General features: G+C 34.8%; 1 protein-coding gene across 3 annotated transcripts in view; it reads left to right on the forward strand.

The window, feature by feature from the left end:
• Positions 1-23,508, forward strand: part of LOC115243660 (solute carrier family 12 member 4) — a 112,279-nt gene that overhangs the window by 17,899 nt on the left and 70,872 nt on the right. Inside the window, exons 1-2 of one of the 3 annotated variants that reach the window (XM_029820805.1) lie at positions 4,249-4,691; positions 9,150-9,485. The exons of 1 other annotated variant lie outside the window; for it this stretch is intronic. In XM_029820805.1, coding sequence (XP_029676665.1) covers positions 9,428-9,485 — 58 coding nt within the window. In that variant the 5' untranslated portion in view covers positions 4,249-4,691; positions 9,150-9,427. Of the gene's footprint in view, positions 1-4,248; positions 4,692-9,149; positions 9,486-23,508 lie in introns of those variants that run through there. One more of the 3 variants, XM_029820806.1, reaches the window with a different exon arrangement.

The raw sequence follows: 23,508 nt of genomic DNA on the forward strand, positions 1-23,508 counted from the left end.
GAGAGGGGGGGGGGGGATGGGCGTGGCGCTCTCGTTCGGCGTTTTTCATCCCTTCTGTCTTCTCGTTCTCGAAATAATTTCGTACGAAGCGGGAGAGATATTTCCAATTACGTATTTTCTCGATCGCAGATAACAGTATCTACTTCGCTCTCGTTTGCATGAAGACTGAAGGTAATGAATGCGAAGTTCATTGTCTGCGACCTTATTCGAGTGCATAGAGTGTAGGCAATCTCTCTCGTACGCGTGTTTGCGAGCGAATATAGGCCCCCGTCGATTAACTGGAATACAACACGCAATTTCTATCCTAGACCTTCGCGAGGTCCGTCACGTTATCGCGCGAGATCCGCAGACACGAATTGATCGCGATCCCACTTGCTGGTTCACGTTGTCGCAATGCAATATTCAAATCCGATTACCAACAGCGGCATTTAATTCCGCGTGACACGCCACGCGACGTGCGCAGTTCTCTCGTGTTATATATGTATGTCAGATATATCTATTAAATTTGTAATATTTTCGAAGAATTCTCTTATTTGTTATTTATCATTATTGATCTTCATCGTGGAAAACGAGCTTTCGATAAAGTACGATGAATTTTATACGTTCGCATGCAATAACTCGCGATTCTATAATATATGTAAGAGAGAAACGGTGCCGATACTTTAGCTCAGAGTTTCAAACTTTTCTCATTGGAATCGAAGAATCTGTTAGCTGAATCCTGTTATAAAATTTTTCCCTCGACCAAATTTACATCCCCAATTCTTTAAGAAACTTAGGGATTTCTTATTCCCGACGGAAATTTTCAATTTAAATAAGAAATTTGTTCCTAAGCATCCTGTATACGTTTATTGTATAATCTACCATTGGACGTGAAGAAGATTCATACTGAATTGTACACGGGGAAACCGACACGTGGGATGCGACTATAGCACACGCGATGCAAATGACGACGTACATAATCGCGCGATTCGATCTCGACGAGATCGATCGTTTTCCATTCCAATCGCAGCGGCACCAAGAGCGTGACGCTGATAATCCATCGCGTCGTCGTCGTCGTCGTCGTCGTCTTCGACCAAGTCAGACCCTGAACTGGAAATGAGGTTCATTGTCTGTGACCTTACTGCACGCCCGCTATGTACAGCAATCGTCTTATTCGTGGATGCGGTGGAGGCCTCGATTGTTAACTGGCGGCCAGCATGCAATCCACCTACGCCTTTCTTTGAGGATGCCGAGATTCGAGGATCAAAGGATGGTTGAGAAGCCTTCCAGAAGCCTTGATTTTGGTCGCGTGACTCCACGTTCAGATTCAACTTGTTCTCGAGCGGACGTCAAAAAATTGTTCCCATTCGGAGCCCGAGCTCTCTAACTTGCCTAATTGTAAACGTCTGTGGGAATAAATTAATTTTATATCAACAACAACGTCAGCATTCGGCAAAGCTTTTTCATTAAATTAATTGTCAAAATTAATTGACTAATATTAATTAATAACTGTCGATGTTAATTAATTCAAAGCCAGATGTTAGTTTGGATATATCTGAAACAATTCCTCGTTTCTTTTTTGATGGTAGAGCATTGGATATGATGCAGACGGCGATAATAGGAAATTTATGCCTCGGTGCATAGTAATAAAAGATCGTTTCATGCGCAAACGGAAGCTTCGAATGAACGAAGGTGAAGGATTGATATAAACGAATGCGTCAAAATCATGAGAATGGTTCTATATTAATCGAATCTCGTCGTTCATTTCGGGACATCAATCATGTATAATTACTAGTTACTCACTCTATCAGAAGCGATAACGAAGAATGGCTACAAATTAAACGAACGTACAAAATTATCGGAAGCTTGACGGGGATCGCGCGGTACAAATTACTACGTCGTCTTCGACCAAGTCAGACCCTGAACTGGAAATGAGGTTCATTGTCTGTGACCTTACTGCACGCCCGCTATGTACAGCAATCGTCTTATTCGTGGATGCGGTGGAGGCCTCGATTGTTAACTGGCGGCCAGCATGCAATCCACCTACGCCTTTCTTTGAGGATGCCGAGATTCGAGGATCAAAGGATGGTTGAGAAGCCTTCCAGAAGCCTTGATTTTGGTCGCGTGACTCCACGTTCAGATTCAACTTGTTCTCGAGCGGACGTCAAAAAATTGTTCCCATTCGGAGCCCGAGCTCTCTAACTTGCCTAATTGTAAACGTCTGTGGGAATAAATTAATTTTATATCAACAACAACGTCAGCATTCGGCAAAGCTTTTTCATTAAATTAATTGTCAAAATTAATTGACTAATATTAATTAATAACTGTCGATGTTAATTAATTCAAAGCCAGATGTTAGTTTGGATATATCTGAAACAATTCCTCGTTTCTTTTTTGATGGTAGAGCATTGGATATGATGCAGACGGCGATAATAGGAAATTTATGCCTCGGTGCATAGTAATAAAAGATCGTTTCATGCGCAAACGGAAGCTTCGAATGAACGAAGGTGAAGGATTGATATAAACGAATGCGTCAAAATCATGAGAATGGTTCTATATTAATCGAATCTCGTCGTTCATTTCGGGACATCAATCATGTATAATTACTAGTTACTCACTCTATCAGAAGCGATAACGAAGAATGGCTACAAATTAAACGAACGTACAAAATTATCGGAAGCTTGACGGGGATCGCGCGGTACAAATTACTACCGATATTAATTTATAACGATCGTTGCTTCTCTCTCTTTGCGTTATCAATTTATAATCAAATTGCACCGAAATATTGAGCCGTTGCTTTCAACGCTGATAAATTTTTCTATCATTTACATAAATGTTGTGTGTCGATTATTGATACACAACTTGACATTTATCGGGCTTCAAAATTTTAAAAGATAAAGTAAAAAAAAACATATATAAATTAAATAAACTGATTTATTTTTCAGAATTAAAATAAAAATACTAAATATTTCGCGCCCTTTTACCTGAATAAATTAAATAATAAGACAGAAATAAGACTGCATTAATTTAAATGGTTGGGAAGGATCGCAATCTTTTTTTCTTTTTCGTGATCTTTATTTGTTCCAAAAGAGGAAACACTTTGGTAATTATATCAAACACGTATAAACGTCAATGATTATCCGATGCACGAAGTTCGCTTTATATCAGGTGATTGCATAAGTTCGTGCCCGATTTAAATATAAACTGGAATAGATAATCGTAATCAAACACGGGACGGTTAAGCAGGCAGCAAGTGTTGTGGATTGCAATCTTTGCTCTGGCTGAAGCACATCGTCAAGCGAAAGGAAACTTCGATTGCAATTAGCGGCGGGGCGCTAATTAAGAAGTTGCTTAAATTAAGACCTATCTATGCGATATATGCACAGCGACTATATGTGTCATATCGTGGAACCAGCACATCTTTCCGTAGGGAAGGAAAAGGGGAGATGTAATGCCGCCGCATTCGCACTAGAGATATCAAATCCCATCCGCGGACATTTTCCGGGAACGAGTAATTTCAACGTTCCATTAATTTTGCCATAATTTTATTTCCGTCTGACATTTTTTCTTTTTTTAGGATAATTTAAGAAGTGTGAAGAAGTATTAATAGAAAAGTAAAAAAAACAAATATCTTATACCACATATTAATAATCTCTTTATTAAGAACATTAAAAAATAAATATTTTATTTTGTTAGTGTACTTTTAACATATTTGCAAAAAAATATGTGATGTGTTTACTTAAATTTCCATAGAAAAACGAAATTATTTTCACGAAGAAATATCGTTCTCTCTGCACAAAAGCCCGCTGATAAGTCAACATTCCGCAATAGATTGCGGACGTGAATAAAGATATTATTGCTGTTACAACTGTTTTTTTTTCGCCCCTCGCTTCATTAAAAAAATCGTAGCTTCTTATTCTCAGGAGGTTAACAGGTGCGCCATACGGCTCGGATTCAGCGACTAGACCGCGACGATAGTTTGCCTTGCCAAATGGCAGCGGAACACGTTAAACACTCGCAGGTCGTATCTGGCACGTACATGTAGCCGATGTACATGCTGCGCACAGATATATATATATATATGCACATATATGCGCGTGTGTACCTAACGTATCTACAGTCGGAGAGAGCTTAACTCTCTCGCCGTTAGCGAGTCGAGCAGTGGGGTGGCAGAGTGGGTGACGGGCGGATGGGTGAGTGGGTTGGACGCTGGCGGGTGGTAGCCTACCTCTAGTCGGGTAGTAGTAGGTGCGCACCCTACGCGGCTACCAGGTGAGTGGGGCAGAGGCCAACCCCTGAGACACCCGACGCGAAACGCGAAAAACCACTTGTGTGTGTGTCGATCCTGCTTGTCGCGTCGTCGTTTCTAATCGCTCGTCTGATAATCCGTTCTGGTTCTCGTCGCGCTACGACGTCGCGATACCCTCTTCGAAGAGAGAGGTAAAACACCTCTCTGTGTCTGTCTCTGACTCTGCCTTCTCTTCTTTGACTCTATCTACTTTTGTCTACTCTCGCCCGGAACGCTCTCGGAAGTCGTCCCGCCCGAGGGCGACATTCGCCGGATCGAAAGTGATCTATGCCGGTTGCGGGCGAATATAGATCGTCGTGAGGTGTAAAGCGTCGAGACAACAACGTGAGAGAAAGGAGTGTACCTTTAAACTGGTCGCGAGAAAAAACGATAATATTCGATTCTTTCTGATCGTGGCGCGAAGGTGATTTTTGACTTTTTTTCTCCGACGAAAATTCGGATGTCTTGCTCGATACCGACAGAAAAATATTTCAAATGAGTCGAATATCTTGGCGGGCAAAAGTGTTTGTAGACTAAAATGCAAAATGATGTAAGTTTGACAGAAAAAAATTTCTATAGTAAGCTAAAAAGAAATTTCATATATTAGAGAATACGTTATATGATAACTTGATAAGTAAATGTAAAAATAGAAATATATATGTGTGTATTGTGCATATGTATGTAAATCCTATTATACTGAAGTATAAAAATGGCGAAAAGTAGTTAACAATTATAAATATATTTAAATTTACTTGCTCACTAGTTATACTCTAGAGAAAATATAAAAGTATAAATGAAATAAAAAAGGATATAGTATAACCGGAAAAAAAGTATAAGAAGATTAAATAATAAAATTGGATAAAGTAAGAGAAAGCAGAAAATATACAAAAATATGAAAAATGTTCTTGGCATCCAAATTATTTTGTATTTTCAGTCTACATTTTATCGTAGAGAGGCACGCACATAATTTTCTATATTTTATATCAATTACATTTCTGAATCATTTTTAATGACTTTCATAGAGCGATAATTATTAAATGGAAGACTGCCTTTTTGCGATAGTTTTCTTTCCGGCCAGGATTATCGACATGTCCTTGTGATGGATTATAATATCATTGAATAGATTATAATATCATGGAGTGCATTATAAGATATGCTTTTATATCAAAAAATCTGATTATTTTAATTCAAAGTGGAAAAATTTTTTATGTTATCATTATTAAGAAAAATTGCATGATTTTCATAGAACATTGACAAAAATGATACTTGAAAGTTTTTATCGCAAATTTTACCTTGAAAGATATTTCTGAAAGTTTACATACATAGAATGACCCGATTTTTAACCGGCAGATTATGCGGCATCGACAGAAAAAGTTGTGTAAAAATTCTTGAACTGTTCTCTGATATTTTTGAACGAGCAATTATTTCAACCGAAACTCGATCCAAGCAGATTGTCGAAACGATCCTTGGAAGATCACGTGACATCGAAAGCAGAAGAGACAGCGGCTTCATCGATCCATTCTGAGCCTATCCGGGTACAACTAGGCCGCCTTTCCAGGATCCTCGACAGACGATCTGTTATAGATCCTGAAGAGGAGTTTGGAAGTCGTCTCGAATATTTTGCGAATTCAAGAACTCCTTTACAGGATAAATTGTTTGTTTGTGACAGAAAGATGATTCGCGAATCATTGCTATCGCAATAATCGAGAATTTTTTGGAAGAGCTCTTTGAACATAAAAGTTTATCAAGTTTTTGCTTAAAAAAGCTTAGTATTATTATTTAAGGTGTATTAGTTAAATTATTAGATGAAAGTAGGACAAATGAAAAGAGAGAGTGCAATACAGAGATAATTTTGCCAGGATTAAAAGCTGTACAACACAACAATATTAAAATTAAAAAGAATATACTACAAATACGAGATATGAATTATGCTGATCTTATTTTATCCGGTCGCGAGAAAATTATACATGGAAAATGATGTGGTTATATTAATAAATAAAAATAATCGTCTATTTCGTTCTCGAGTGATGGTATTATTATTAAAGCTTTTAAACTGATTATCTGATCATTTGATAAAAAATAGTACGATATAATAATAAAAAATAATAGAAAATAATAAATTATGATACGATTTTATAGAATATAAGATGGAGAGGAACATTGAGAACATATCTTGAGAATTAATTATTTACATAGAAAAAGTAGAGACTGAGAAATAAATATTTAAATAGATGTAATCGCGGTAGAGAAAGGAGAAACAAAAAGAAAGGGTCAGACGAAAATATACTGCGTATAGAGTTATTTTGATATTTACTGTATAATGCAAGATTGATTCACGAATCGACACTAAGATCAATACTATCCATACGAAAATTGAACAATTAGCTCATGCATTGTTCGGTTAATCAATCATAAATCACGATAGTCCTCGTTTAAACGATACCAATTTACCTTCAGAATGTAATGCAACATAACAACAAACGTGGCACAATGCAACCTACTACAACGACTTGTTGCACATGCACAAATGTATGTTAATTTATAAATTTTCCATGAATTTAATCTTTGCCTTTATTATTACTACTTCTACTTTTATTACCGATATTATTCGTTGAGGATATTTTATTTCCCACGAATCTTGTATTTTTATCATTATCCTTTCTTTTTATCGTTCTTTCACTCGTATTGCTGTTTTTATTAATATCTGTCGGCTTTGACAATGCAAGCTTTGTCGTGCAATTGTTATTACTACATTATGCTAATGGAATTGTGCAATATGTCTGCAAATAACGATGAAACACGTTTCTGTCGGGATCATAATTCACCGGGTGACGGCAAAACGGCTCTGCTTTCGGTCTTTCGAACTCACGGATCGTTTTATCCGCCATTCATCATCCGGGAGGGAGGTGTCGCTGTCAATTTTCAGTACCAACCACGAGACTTTTTTTGATTTGTCCGTCGTACGGCAACGTTTTTCCTCTCGACCTCGTTCGGAAATCGAGAGGAAAAGAGCGAGAACGAGAGAGAGAGAGAGAGAGAGAGAGAGAGAGAGAGAGAGAGAGGAGGCACACATGTGAGAACTCATTTGTACAGTGTCACATATGGGATCGATGTTACACGTAAGCGAATGAAAACGATCAACGAAACCGAAATAAGACTCAATGTCGGCCTAAGCGATATCCGCCATTTATATTGCGCGTTTTTCTCTCATTAGATTGCGCCATTATACGCGTGACATTGTACTAAATATCGCGGGCTGAAATCAAAGTATATTTTCACGTATACAAATGAATGAATCGTAAAATCGTAAGTAAACGTCAGAATATATAGATAGAGTATATTACAATTAAAGTCGCAAGAAAATTTTATCGTTGTTCGCGTGACGAGAGGCGTAAAAAGGAGTATGCTACTACTCAATTACGGGCGAGGGAAACAAAATGTTCCTGTAACAGAAAACATTCGATGAATAAAATCTAATGCCTAATGACACGCGATATTTTCCAGTTTTGTGTACATACCTCGCATCATCGCGAGATCTAATCGCTGCTAATTAAACTGGACGATCTTCTCATGTTTCCATTATAGTGTTTTGAAAAGCTCTCGAGATAAGCTACAAGAATATGCAATAAAAAATGGGAGTTTAATTTAAGAAAATATCGACCACATTGACCTCACCTTGAAAAGGTCACTCAAGGTTAAGTCCATATTTTTATCATGTGGCCCCTACGAAACCATGCAACTTTTGTCTGAAATGTTTTTCCATATCTGTCATATTTTTCGAGATATTTGCCTGAGGTGATTAAAATAAAACACCCTGTATATACGAGTATATACATGATTTACATGATATGATACATGCTGCATGAGCGTTAGACTTTATCGACCGTTAACATGTAATATAGAAATAGCGGAGAACCTAGAGAACACGCGGTGCGTTAATTACTTTCTCTTTTTTTTCTCTCTTCCCATAATGCTGCATCGCTTGCAACGAGTACTACGTAAACCGGCATTACGCTCTTTTAATCAAGCAGATAAAACGGTAAAAGATAAAAATTGAACGAATGAATGGCGGCCTATAAGTACGATACACATGTAACCTCGCTTATTTTAAATACTTAATTTCGTCAGTTGCCTATTTTTCACTTAGATAATTTTTATTGGGATAGATAGTTTCTATTTGTTTATCTACGATTCTTTATCTATTTAGTTTCTTCGCTTTGTGCCGGATGAGGTTTTTATTTTTATTTTTCCACATCAATTGCTATTTTATTTTTCGAACTTTTTAGACGGTATGTATTTATTAATGTTGCAAGAAATGAAATCTCATTAACTCGTAAAGACTTGATCATATTCATCGAGCATTAACGAATTGAAATTTAATTTAGTAATGCACAGTCAAAATCTTATTTACATTTTCGGGCGGTATTATATAAAAAATTGAGAAACGGCGTCTGTGATCTTCCAATATATCTCTGATTATATACAAATTTATTTGAACGATTATGTAACTTTTCCGTATTCATATAAGCGCATTAATACTTATAACATTATATTTATAATTAATCAAAAAATGTGGAAATATAAATTTTGGGCAAATTTTGTAGTTATAGATAAATATATTTTAATCTTAAACTTTGATTGTCAACTACAATGTGAAAGATTTCAAGTTTAAGTATTATGAGAAATAGAAATATCTCTTAAAGGATACTCAAATTAAATGTTATTTGTTCGATTTTTTCCGATTTATCGCCGATCGCTGTACAGAATCGTTGGAGTCGAATCTGTCTGACTATTGATGCCGCTTTCTACTGGATCGTTCAGACGCGTAAATGTTTCCAGAATTAATTGTACGATCAATCGGAATGATTTTCCATGTTTTAAGACCGAAGATCTGCTGAAAATTTAATCGGCGTTACTCCACGACGAATCAACGAGGAAAACGGAGCGAATCTTCTTTGATCGAGATTCTCTTTGTCTTTCTTTTTTTTTGCGTGCGAAATCCGCGCCGGCACAAAAATAGAAACTGTCACTCGATAAATCGATACCGCGTTGCCGAGACTACGTTTGAGGAAACTGTGGATGTATAATAAAGTATTATTTCCTCATTGTGCGTGAGTGCACGTGTAAAAGTACAATCTACGTGAGCTGCAACAGAACGTCATGAGTGCTTCCGGCGCGATTCCTCTGATTCTGGCGAAGAAGGAGCAGATCGTCGAAGGCAAGTAATTGCTCTCGTTTCTTCTTCTTTTTATTCTTGGAAAAGTTATCAACCCTTTAGGGAGAAGAAGGGACTATCGCGGAAACGATTTACTCGACGAAGTTAATCTCGTCTGAAAGGTCTTGTACGGATTACATTGTCAAAAGTTCGAACATAAATTTATTATTATTATTATTAAGTTAGTAGAATAACTCTATGGTATTAATAAATATTAATGCAAATTTATGAAGGATGATCTATCAATGTATCGATGTATGATTTATTCAGCAAATCAATTTTGTCTGAAACTCTTGTGTTTGAAAATTCGTCATTAATATATTTATCTAAACGAGCGATAATCGGTCAAAGTATTAATAAATATTGACGCAAGTCATTGATATGGTAATTTTTTCCCCTTTTTTTTATACTGTTTACGTCGATGATGCGCGATAATAGCGTAATCCTGAAGTTAACGATTAGATAATTCTAAGAGAACGTGGTTATTATTACGCTCGCGTATATTTAACGTATGCAAATTCCGCATAATGCGGCGTGAAACGCTTTGTAATACACGCGTGATCCTTGAGAGGAAAATAGACGGTCTTTAAATAGATTGAACACTAGATATAATTCTTGCATCGCGTTGCTGTTCATGAATTGTTTGTAGAAATAATCGATGCAGTGTGCTATGCTATGTTAATCGCGGCTTAAAATATACCGCAGAAAGAAAGGTCGAATCAATTAAATGCAAAGAAATTAAGTGCATGCTGAAGAAACAATAATCTAAATTGCACATTCTTTCTCGGAAAAAATCCTTTTCTATATTTTTTTGTTGTTGAAATAATTTCCTCTTTTTTATAAGAAAAGAGAGAGAAACAGAAAGAAAATGAATAATCAAATTCTCAAAAATATATCAAAATCGGTAAAAAACTTTAAAAAAGATTTTACCTTTGAAATAATTGCGATCGCTAGATCACACTGGAGTTTCACAAATTGACATCGAATGGTATGGCGACGTAGAGGAATCTTTTAATTGCGTGATGCGTTGATCGATGTACGATGAGCGATTAATCGATTTATATCGATGGACGTGTGAAAACGAGGCGTTATAATCGGTTTGACATTAATTGAATTTTCGGCGCGATGCGTCTTTTTCTATTACTTTTTCCGTCGCTCACGCGAATTTGGCACAAGAAGGTCGTTTTGCGTCGCCTTCTCAAGCGCGAACGCTTCTTTATTGCACACCTGCAACGGAAAATCCCGCTCGCTCGCGATGATTGCTCTGTCTATTCTTATCCACCTGGATTTCTCGGTTTAGATCACGTGCACGTGATGCCAAGAGTGGCGAATCCAAAGATAAGGATCAGCGATGGTGGATAAGCGGGCTTATGAAGGAAGGAAATACTCGCCGTTTCCTCTCTAACAATAAGATCAAACAACCAAAATAATAACTTTGGCACAAGCTCTCCCGAGTAACGATAATAGTTCGAATGTTGATTTATCCGCCGATCTATCTGATATTCAATATGCGAACGCGAAGACTCTCTACGTGGAAGGATTCAAATGTCCTTTATATATTCAACTCAACGGTTAAATATAGTAACAATTCGGTTTCAGGCAAACTTATATCACTATTATATCAAATTTCCAAAAAATAAAGATTCTTAGAAATAAATTTTATTTGCAGAAGTTTTTATTTTAAAATAATTGTTAAATTTCTCGTTGAAAAAATTTTAAAATTTATTTATTAATTTTAAATGCAGCTCTCCTAATAATTATGTCGCAATATGTTTAATTATTGTGCAGATGTCTAATGTGCTAATGTTTCAATAATGATAATATGCGTCATAAATCGACTTAGCGCATCATAATATCGATTTCAGAATATTAAACTCAAAGATCAACGGTTATGTATGTACAACGGATAACTATGCTCTCATCGCGGGTACTTCACAGCGTAAGCTCGTTTACTACCTTACGTTTCGCGTTTAGATCGGAGATCGGGGCCGGCATCAACGAACAACGATATGTAAATGCGGGCCATCGGGAACAATAGCGGCGAATCCCCTTGGATTAACCCTATCCAGAAGTAACTCTCTGAATTATCTCTCGCGCGGAACGAGCGCCACTTCGTCTTGTCGTTGAATTTTCAATTTGACCTCGTCGTTAATCTCGATTAATCCTTCAAATCCTTTAATAAGAAGTGTTTAAAAACCACATTTGAATGTATTAGAACCGTTAGTAGATAGGTGCGAATGATACGACCCACTTTTATCGCATCAAATTTTAACGATGGATATAAAAATGTTCGATGCGATGTTAAGTCACTCGCTAAATTATTTAATCTGCATGGTATAGAGCGAAGTGTGCGATCGTGGCACAGAGAGTTGTGTATCTGCTCTCTGTGCTGAAGGGCTCGGGTTCAAATCCAATCAGAAACATTGAATATATTCGATCGCCACTTCTCGAAAGGCAATGGCAAACCACCGAGAGTATCTTGCTAAGAGAACCTCTCTAATCTAGACCGTTTGGAACTGGCGTTAAACTGTAGGTCCCATACGTCTGCGAAAAATCATAAAAAGGCGCACACCGTAGATATATATAGAGAGATCACCATCCTCTGACAAGAGGTATATGGATTGGAGAAGAAGATATAGAGCGAATTATATACAAATGTAAATGAACGATTGTTTATCTAATATTATTTTACTTGTAAGTTTTGACATAGCAGAGTATATACTTTTCTAAGCACTCTGATTAGGCATATATTATGCACTTTACGAACATTTGATGTTTTCCTTCTTTTCTTTTTTGCTTTTAATCTTTTAACTAAAAGTATTTAGTAAAATATTTCTTGAAAATCATTTAAACCGATTTTGAAAAATCTATATAAATAATATGTACAAAATTAATATTATATTTTTATTTTTAAAATATTTGTTATATAGTTTTTCATTTATCTTTATATAGTAATTATTGACATTTTGCCGAGGCGAGATGATTTTTCAAAGTGGGAATATTCCGCGTCTTTTTTCTAACTTTTTCTATAATCAATCTACATCCAGAACAAACACACGGCTGGAAAGTTAACTTGGATACTCATTTAAGCTTGTAATCGTTTGATAGAGCGAGCAATAAAGTGTTGTTGAACGGCGAACATCGATATTTCAACAAAATAACGAGTTTGGACAGAGAGTCGATCGAGCTAACTGTAAACATGTCTTATCCTATTCCTGATTCTCATAGTCTGCTTGGTCTCACGGTTACGCTACTTACAATCAGACGTAAACGTGACAATGGATGTTAAACGGTACGACAGTTAATCTCTAAAACGACGATGCTGTCACAATAGCATCGTCGCACGATGTGTAAATGATTCTCTTTGCAATTTTAATCGTGGATTGCTGGATCAGACTTTATTATTAAGAATTTACATTACTAAACTTAATTCAGTTTTTATCTTTCCTAGTTAATCATTATTTAAAAATTGAAGACTATAATAGTGACTTATATTTGTATTTCACAATTCTTTTATATGATTATAATTCGAAAAAGACGATAGAAAAAGAAGAGATGTAGTGAAGAAAAGATATTAATTACTATAATAAGAAATATTCGATAGCGTGATTTGATGATACATTATAGACTATAGAGCAAAACTCACCAAGAACATTTCGCTCTTTCTTTTTTTATCAAGATTTTCTAAATTCAACTTTTCTCGAAAAACACGCGTTTACAGCTTAGCGAGCGTGCCGTCTCTCCGCGCATTTTTCAGCACACAGTAGTAGCAATCTTTAAATTGATTTTCAAAACGCTTGACGTTACGCAACATGATGAGGAGGAGGGTTATTATGGAGAGTTTTTATCTCGTTGAAGAAATTCTCAACCGCTATGGCTCGCAAATATGATCGCGTAATTCGACGATGAAAATCGATTGTCACTGATATAAGAAACATATTTTTGAAAAAAAATGCGGACATATAGTCTTTTTAGTCGCGTTGTCTTATAGCGTGAATACGATCGAATAAAGATGAATAAATAGTGAAAGATAATTACGAAAGTAATAAGAACACGTTGAGAAGCAGATATTGATAGAACTCTGTAAATGATATTAAATTGCTTTTACTGTATATTATAGGAATTCATACATCGCTCAACACTTCTTTCTATTTATTAATAAAATGAAAAAGATATAATGAAATAATCGCGTGTGGAAAGAATAACGAAATCGTTAATAAAATTGTTGAACGCTTTTTGTTTTATACGTTATTTTTACGAGCGAAAATGAGTGTGTGTGAAGCTAGCATATCATTTCGTGGAAGATCATAAATAATTAAGAGTTCTGGCTTTATTTTCAATAGTTCTAGAATTCTTGATAGTTTAAACAAATAGTTCTGGCGAATAAACCAAAGAAAACGCCTCAGGACAAACTGATATGCCAACTTCACGCAGCATATCACTTTGTCCTACGACATTTTCCTTATCAATAATTGTTCAAATTTAAAAGATTTATAGTTTTACATGCGTTCTAAGAAGAGTTCTGCCTTCTAAGAGTAAAAAATATTCATTAAAATGAAATAAAACAATTTTTTATCCGTAAAACTCGTATTTTCGAGACTAGAGGTGATATGCTGGCCGAATTTCGAGAGTTCTGATTATTATAAAATAGTTCTCGTGTAGTATTGGGCATGTACATTGCTTTTTTAAAGAGTTCTGATGAAGGAAATAATTAGAAAATTTTTTAAACAATTATTTTACCCGAAAAACTCGTTTTTCGAGACGCTGGTCGATTTTCAAGAGTTTTGCTTATCCTAAAACAGTTCTAATATAGTTCTGAACGTATTAATGCATTTTCTAAAGAGTTCTCATGATAAAAACAATTAGAAATTTTTTTAAACATTTATTTTCCCCAAAAAACTCATATTTTCGAGTATAAAGGTGAGACGCCGATCGATTTTCAAGAGTTCTGCTTATTCTAAAACACTTCTCATATAGCTCTGAACGTATTAATGCATTTTCTAAAGAGTTCTCATGGTAAAAACTACACGAGAACTATTTTATAATAATCAGAACTTTCGAAATACGGCCAGCATATCACCTCTAGACTCGAAAATACGAATTTTTCGGGTAAAATAATTGTTTAAAAAATTTTCTGATTGTTTTTATCATGAGAACTCTTTAGAAAATGCATTAATACGTTCAGAACTATATCAGAACTGTTTTATAATAATCAGAACTCTCGAAATACGGCGAGCATATCACCTCTATACTCGAAAATACGAGTTTTTTTTTTTAAATTTGAACAATTATTGATAAGGAAAATGTTGTAGGACAAAGTGATATGCTGCGTGATGTTGGCATATCAGTTTGTCCTGAGGCTTTTTCTTTGGTTTAATCGCCAGAACTATTTGTTTAAACTATCAAGAACTCTAGAACTATTAAAAATAAAGCCAGAACTTTTAATTATTTATGATCTTCCACGAAATGATATGCTAGCTTCACACACACCGAAAATGAACATTTGTTTTTACGCAATTTTTTCTTCTTGCTTCGTAAAAAGCAACGACAGAAATATACGGTGAATATTTGTAATATTGAAGCAATGACGAGCATTTCAGCTCTTTTTATTATCGCGATGGCAATCTTGAAGTCAGCAATTAGCGGTGCTATTACGAGGCGTTCAATCGTTAAACGGATCATGGCATTCTCACGCGTATCTCTAGAGATATAACGAGTTTCGAATATTCTCGTTATAACTCGATATCCTCGTCCCTGTGTTTTATGCAGCTCCTACTTGAAGATCAGCCTCTAATTACAGCTTTCTCAAAAGTCACAATTTTCTAAACGTTTATTTTTGAACGAAATTTATTGAAGTTGTAGAATTAATGTCCAGAATACATGTCACATTTCGACGATTTTTTTCTGAAAAATGGAACGTCGAAAACGAGATCGTTAACGAACAAGTAGATAAAGATTTGCTCGTGACACTCAAGATCTTGGCCTCGTTACATCGCAGCTTCGCAAGTTTCACGTGGAACTCGTGGGCGGAACGAAAGAAATAGCCTGATGTGTACATAAAGAACGCAACCAAGGATGGTTCAGTAAAATAGCCATTTACGATTCTTGTTTAACAAAATATCTAAGCATGTCAAGAAGAAAGTAAAGATTATCTTGCCAAGGAAAAAGTAAAGATTAATCTTGAATCAAACAAATATAGCAGCAATATTTTTATTTTGATAAAGCAATCCAAAAAATAAAATTATTTTTTTCTATCTAAATATAAGAACAAATTGTGTATATAAAAAAATATTAAAAACAATTCTGTGATATGCATATTCTCTGTCAACTTTCGATATTGATAACAGTCGAGTAATTTAAGGTCGACGGATGTGTGCGGCGATTTATCTGCCAATTTAAAATCCGTGACAATTGTCTCTGTTAGTAGAAAGAGACTGGACGAGACGACGGCGAGAAATTAATTGAAAACGTAAATCCGTCGCGTATATCTGTGTGCTGGATACAGGTCTGTGTAATGCATGTATGAAGAGAAAGAAAGAAAGATAGAGAGAAAGAGAGAGAGAGAGAGAGAGAGAGAGAAAAAGAAAGATAGAAGTGTGAAAAAGTGTATCGAGGTAATTCATGCCTTCGCCGCGTGGCACAAGGTCGAGGAAAATCGATAAAGCGTAGACAACTCGGTAACGATGCCGTGGAATGATAGTGACCGGCGCGACATTCTTATTGCAACGCTTATCGCCGCGCGGCATTAAATAATCTATGATAAAAGATGCCGCGCGCGACCATATCTCTATACTGCTTTCATTGCGATAATGCATTTTAGACAAACTGTGTCGCACGGAATTATTTTATTCAAAAATGTATTATATTATTTTCTTAATCGCGTCGATAAAAATATATTGTGCAAACATAGGCCTGTAAATGCGTTCTATTTACAAATTGCAAACCTTGAAAGAGTTTTACACAATTGGTGGAATTCTAACATCCTCCTTAAACTATCGAGCACATAAACATTATTTGACATCATTTGCATATAAATGTATTCACTCATATATGTTTATTCACAAAGTATATTGTGTGTTAATTTTTAAATAATTTTATAATAAAAATGAAATTAATACATATATTTTTTTCATAAATATTAGGAATTATTATATTTTTTCCAAAAGAAGTTATCGAAAGCCTTTTTTATAACTTTGTAGTATTTATATTTAAAATATCTCGACGTTTTTTAAAATAAATATTAAAAATATTTTCAGCAAAATAAAAATTTTGGGAACTAAATGGCGAATAAAAATTTTGGAAATTATAGAGTATTACAATATAAATAAAAAGCAGTGTAGCTCTTTAATCTACGATCAGTTATAATGTATGTTCTTCAATCGCAAGTTGCGAAGCGACTTTAATTAAAACCAATCTGAAATATGTTATTATTGTCATTAGCTTGCTTGAAGGATTATATTCCCAGGGCGAAAGATTAAGTGCGCACGAGGGAGCAAAAAATACACCGCTGTTTGCCACGATTGGCGGTACATTCGTACCTGATTGGCCCAATTTGTCAATTTGCTCCCTCGACGAGGGGCGCCCGGATCAGTCCCGGCGCCGACCCGATTTTCAGAAGCGCATGCTGCGCCGGATATTGCCAGGATAATGGAGCAGTCAAAGTATTAGTAGTGGACGCGCAAGGGAGAAATGTGTGCCGGCAAATTTTCACCGAAAACCGCCATTGACCTCGAGCTAGTTTTTCCGACATGCTCGAGAAATATGATCGGCACTCGACCGCATCTTTGAAGATTTATGCGCAGCGATGCGTTTATACGTATACCCCGCTGACTTGGATTGCTCTTTTCAAACTTTCAAATTGGCAAAATATTCAAAACTATCTTATCTGGGATCTCTCGATAAACATAATTCCTGAGGCCTGAGGTCTATGAAAAAAAAGAAAGTGAAAAAAGGCATAATATATTTTTATAAATTAAATGAAACACTCGTTAGAAATAATTCAATTTAATGGAATTATTAAATAAACGAAATATTAAAATGAAGAAAATAATATTTTAGGCACTTTACATGTATAGCATCGGTGTGTAACTCTATGGGAAGCGATCTTCTTCAGAGATGAATGAAAATATATTGTATAACCTTCTCCAAAATAAATCGATAACGTTCTTCCGGCATTTCATCTTATCGTTTCAACTTTTCCTGCTTTTTTCGCCGTTTAAACTTCTTATCGTCCATTCAATGCCGCAGTTATTTTCGTTGACCGTTCGTCGCTCATTATATATGCGATCGATGGCGGAGTAATCTTGGCACCGAATTTCCTCGTGTGTTCAATATTTAATTTAGTTCATTAATTTTTATTGATAACACGGAATTCTTAAACAAAATTCACATAATCCGCACGGTGTATAAAAGATATCCAGAAATGAGTACAAAGTGTTAGTGATGTCATTTAAGCATTTCTGCGTCTTTTAAATATTTAGAAGGCAAGATATAGGGTGATTCTAAATAAATGTGAAAAATTTTAGGAGATGATTCTTTGTCGAAAATTAAGGGTGATCTTTCATATAAACATATACTCCTATATCCCTCCCTGAGGAGTTACACTCCTCTAAAGGAGAGGTGAAAATTAGATTTTTTTATTATAATTTTGTATTGTTTTTGTTCCATTTGTTTCCAACATTTACTATAATTTTGTTTTGCTTGCTTTTTTATTCTAAAATTCAACTTCTCATAACTCGAAACCTAATGCCATTTAGCATCGTGCTATGCATGATAATGGATTTTATTTCTTTTCTGAAAAAACTATTGATTTTACGAAAAAATAAAAGAAATAAAAGTTTCTAAAGGAATCAAGCTTTCTAACGCATATTTTTAAATTATCACGTTCTGACCCGTCAAAAAGTTTTAAAAATTGAATAGGGATTGCTAGTTTCATCCCATAAAACGATACGGGAGGATTAAAAAAATATTAATAAGTATCCTTTTTACTAATGGAAAATATCCACCAAATTTCATTTTTTTAACTTGTCCAAAATTTGAGAAAAAGATAAAAACCTAATTTTTATCTCCCTTTAGAGGAGTGTAACTCCTCAGGGAGGGATATTGATAGGAATATATATTTATATGAAAACCCCTTCTTAATTTTTGACAAAGAATCATCTCCTAAAATTTTTCGCACTTATTTAGAATCACCCTGTATAGTAACACATTAACTCTGTATAATCGAAGGTTGCTTTGATATTGCACATAGTTTTCATTATCTATAAGTTGATTTATATCCTCGACGCGGTGGATATAACAATACTTGTTGGGGAAAAACTTATTATTGACCCTTAAACAGCACCCGGGGGTCTAATTGGCATCCCAGTTCTCGTATTTCTTGCTGTAATACTTACTCACTGGGATGATACTGTGATTTCCTAATAATGCGCAAGCTAAACATAGCACAAAAATACTACATTCAAAGTTCACGACATGTGATCAGGTTTGGTATCAACAAAGTTGTATTTTGTTTATGTTATTTCGGTTATGACAAAGCTAAATTGAAAAAAGAGAATAAACAAACGAAATTTAAAAATGACGAGCAAAATGGATTTATCAAATACGCTTAAGGATGATAAATGTTAAACGAAAATTAAACAGAAAATAAATAATATAATACAATATTATAATATAATACAATGTGATATTTCACACATAGTGTATATGATTTATATGCGTATAAGATTTTGCAATATATCGATCAATATTATATGTATATTGATTAAAATTTTATAATTTTTTTTCAACAAATATGTGTGTATATATATAATAAAATATACGACAAATGTTTTTTAAATATATATACCATTTCTAAAAATAATATCTCCAAAATTTGACAAGTATTTCTTTAAGATAGAAGCGCACGAAAAAGAATATTTTCCCGAGCTAAATCTTTAATTTTAGAAAATCCTTCCTAACTTTTTCTGTTCCCTATTCGCGCGCACGCTCCAATTCTCTCTCCGGTTCGTCCCATACCATTGTTTTTCCCTATGTTCTATCATCCAGGGACTCCACTGCCTGCCCTCGTTGCCTTCATTCGATTGATCCTTTATCTCTGCGAGCGTTGCGATTACAGTTATTGATACAAAGCGTTTGGAGCGCGCGCGGAAAAGCGAAACGGGTGAATACCTCTCGATCTTCATCCCTTGATCGCATCATCGCCTTTAGCCTTTTCTGGTCTTTTCTACGTCATGTACAAATTGACGTTCGCACGATCATGCTTCAGAGATTTTGCTTCATAGAATTACATAAAACCTGCGTTCAGCGTAATTTTTTGTTGAATCAGCGATTCTGATTCAACTCTAATTGGAGATGTCAAAAACTGGATACTTTCTTTTAAATGTCAAATTCCCGTCAGTTAATTCGATTTCAATTTATCTTATTTGAAATATTGAATCTCCAATATACAGGGTCGAGAAATACGCCCGCGTCACTATAAATGCCTCACCCTGTATATATACAATATATATTTACACATCCTATCTTGTTTGAAATAACTTTATACGAAACAGGAAGACATTATAGTAAAGTGTTTCTCTATCAAAGTACATTATTTTTATTTTTACCAATATATTGAACAAAACTCATTGTAGCAACACTTTCTTCTTTTTAACAAAACTATAACTAAAATAGATGTGTGTGTGTGTGTGTATGTGTGTGTGTGTGTGTGTGTGTGTGTGTGTGTGAAGTTGGCGTATCATTTCGTGGAAACTTATAAATAATTAAGATTTCTGGCTATATTTTCAATAGTTCTAGTTTGAAAGTTTAAACAAATATTTCTGGTCATTAAACCAACGAGAATGCCTTTCTTAGGACAAACTGAGCAGCCAACTTCACGCAGCGTCTTACTTTGTTCTACATTTTCCTTATCAGTAATTGTCAGAATTGAAAAGATTTATAATTCTACATGAGTTCTAAAAAGAGTTCTGCCTTTTAAAAGCAAAAAATATTAATTAAGATGAAATAAAGACAAGCGGATCTCTATATCTATAGGTATAGAGATGAGACGCCGCTCGATTTCCGAGAGTTCTGTTTATTCTAAAGCAGTTCTCATATAGTTCTGAATGTATTAATGCATTTTCTGAAGAGTTCTAATTGTTAGAAACGTTAGATATTTTTTAAATAATTTATTTTGTTCAAAAGAGGCGTATCTACGAATATCGAGGTGAGACGCTAGTCGATTTTCGAGAGTTCTGTTTATTCTAAAGCAGTTTTCATATAATTCTGGGCATATACATTGTCCTTCTAGAGAGTTCTAGTGACAAAAACAATTAGAAATTTTTTTTAACGATTATTTTGCCCTCAAAATGCATATTTTTGAATATATTGAGACATATTTATTAAAAACTAGATAAACGTTTACGTATAAAATAGGATACATCTACTTTAACGCTGTTGTCTATTCCATGACATGAGTAAACACGTTCGAAATAATTAACAGCGCGTAAAATTATTGTCGGCGTTTTATTTAGATCAGCGAGCTTTGATCGTTGTACAGCGATTAACGCGTGAAAATAAAAGCAGGAAGCATAATAGCCGGATATATTCTCGTGAAAGCCGAAAGTCGATAAGCGCAATCGTGATGAGCGATGGTCTCGATGTACATCACAGGAACATCCATTGATTGCATTCAAAGAATGCGTATCGATCAATATTTACTGCATTGCCCTGAATCGAGTTTTCTTTGAAGACTAGCAGTTATGATTGATTAATCAGCAGCAGATATGCTGTAAAGAAAGCAACAAAATGTCTACTGATATCAATTCTTTAATTTAGTATATAAGTATTGTATTTTATTATGATATACAGGGTATCTATAAAGTCTGTCCTCATCCCCTATATTTCGGAAACGGCTCAAAATTATGAAAATCCGCGAAATACGTGTTCAATTTAGGGGGGTTGGGAGAGTTGCCTCCCCAAGGGGTTGCGTTAGGGGGACCCCAACTCAAAAATTTCAAATGTAACCCCTCATATTGTAGTATATCGTTTGAAAGGGCATAAAAAATGAAAATTTTTGGCGCAAACCGAAAGTTGATACGTTTGATCCTAAATAACTCTCTATTCGGGAGTTATTTAGGGTCAAAGTTTGAAAAAGCCAATTTTCAAAAAATCGTTACTCTTATTTGAAAAATCTTTAAAAAATGTTCGAAGTGTGAAAGTGTTCGTCTTTTTAAGTCCTTTCCATAAAAAAATTCAGATTTGACTTTGGTTTTTTTTTTAAAGACTACGCAAAAAACTGTTAAATTCAAGATGACGCCAAAATTTTTTTTTTTTTTTTTTTGCGAGACCAAGGTCAAATCTGAATTTTTTTATGGAAAGGACTTAAAAAACGAACTCTTTCACACTTCGAGCGTTTTTTTAGGATTTTCCAAATAGGAGAACCTATTTTTTGAAGATTGGCCTTTTCGAACTTTGATCTTAAATAACTCCCGAACGGGTCAACGTATCAACCTTCGGTTTGCGCCAAAAATTTTCTTTTTTTATGCCCTTTCAAACGATATACTGCAATATTCAGGATTTCATTTAAAATTTTTGAGTTGGGGTCCTCCTGAGGCACCTCCTTGGGGAGACAACTCCCCCAATCCTCTTAAAAGAGTCCCCTCGAAATGATCGAACATGTATTTCGCGGTTTTTCATAATTTTGAACCGTTTCCGAAATATAGGGACAGACTTTATAGACATTCTGTATATATATGTATGTATGTATGTATATGAACGATAAAAATGAACTAAATTTAAATCCAAAAAAAGGATTTTAAAGCTTAAAATATCTATTTTTGAAAAGTCACTATTGTTTTTGAGTTTTTGTGAGTTTGGGAATTTTTACATATAGAAAATTACGAGCTGAAAAAATGGGAAATTTTTTTCTCACTTTGTGTGCCTGTCACATGTCTAAAACAAATTGTTTGAAAGAATACTGCCGGCGTTATCCAAAACGTATCACGAGATCGGATTTTTTAAAATTCTGGTGAAAAAAAAAACTAAAAAGAATTTTTTTTGTGTTGGCTGATACTCAGTAAAGGTAATATAGTATCAATACACTGAAAAGCAATTTTTTTATCGTTAATTGAACTTTATTTTCCATTTTTTTTTCCACTGAAATTAAGCGATTTCACAATTTCTCGTACATTGTACCTCATAAAATCATAATGATTATCATGAAAAAATTCTCACAGCTATACGGTAAATTTTTTCTGAATTCAGGGTACTTAAAAGTATAAAAAGAAAATAAAGAATACATTTTTGTTGTTGTTCTACACAATTGTTTTCTGGATCAAAATAAAAAAGAGGAAAATGATCTTTTTTTAATTTTATCCATTCGTATCATGTTTTATTTTATATATTTTATAGGAAAAAGACTAAAAATTTTTTTTTGAGTAACTCCATATATCCGGAAAAACAGATATTCTAAATTTTTTTAACTTTTTCCTCGGATCTATTGTCATATTCGTCACGATACATACATTTTTCGGCGATTTCTTCGCGTCTCTGAAGTCGACTAAAACCATTCACGGCCACAGATGGATATTATCGACGTCCATCAAAATCGCCTGATCATTCAATATTAAACCACGCCGGACGATTCACACGCTTATTCCGTCAAATATTTAGCTCTGTCATGGGAGAGAGGCATACCTTCTGTCGAATTTCGTGACATTCTTGGAACAGCGCCGGAATTCACCGCGTGCATGAAAAATTAAACAGTACTGATTTACGAGCGCGCCTCGCGTTTCTATCAATTTAATATCATGCGAAAATGTTCTATCTTTTTCTCCTCGCTTGGGAAACACACCGAGCAAGCGAAACAGCTCTCGCGCATCGTATCTCTTTATTGAATTATTCAGAGTAGCTTCGGCCTTTATCGTAATTGCATTTCCCTTTAGCTCCACGACGGTACACTGAATTAATTATAAATACAATTGGCAATATAAAGCAAATAAATACATTCTCGCGTATAAATATTTCCTTTATATAATATAAATAT

Source organism: Formica exsecta, unplaced genomic scaffold (assembly GCF_003651465.1).
Source record: "Formica exsecta isolate Colony F162 unplaced genomic scaffold, ASM365146v1 scaffold72, whole genome shotgun sequence".
Taxonomy (NCBI): domain Eukaryota; kingdom Metazoa; phylum Arthropoda; class Insecta; order Hymenoptera; family Formicidae; genus Formica; species Formica exsecta.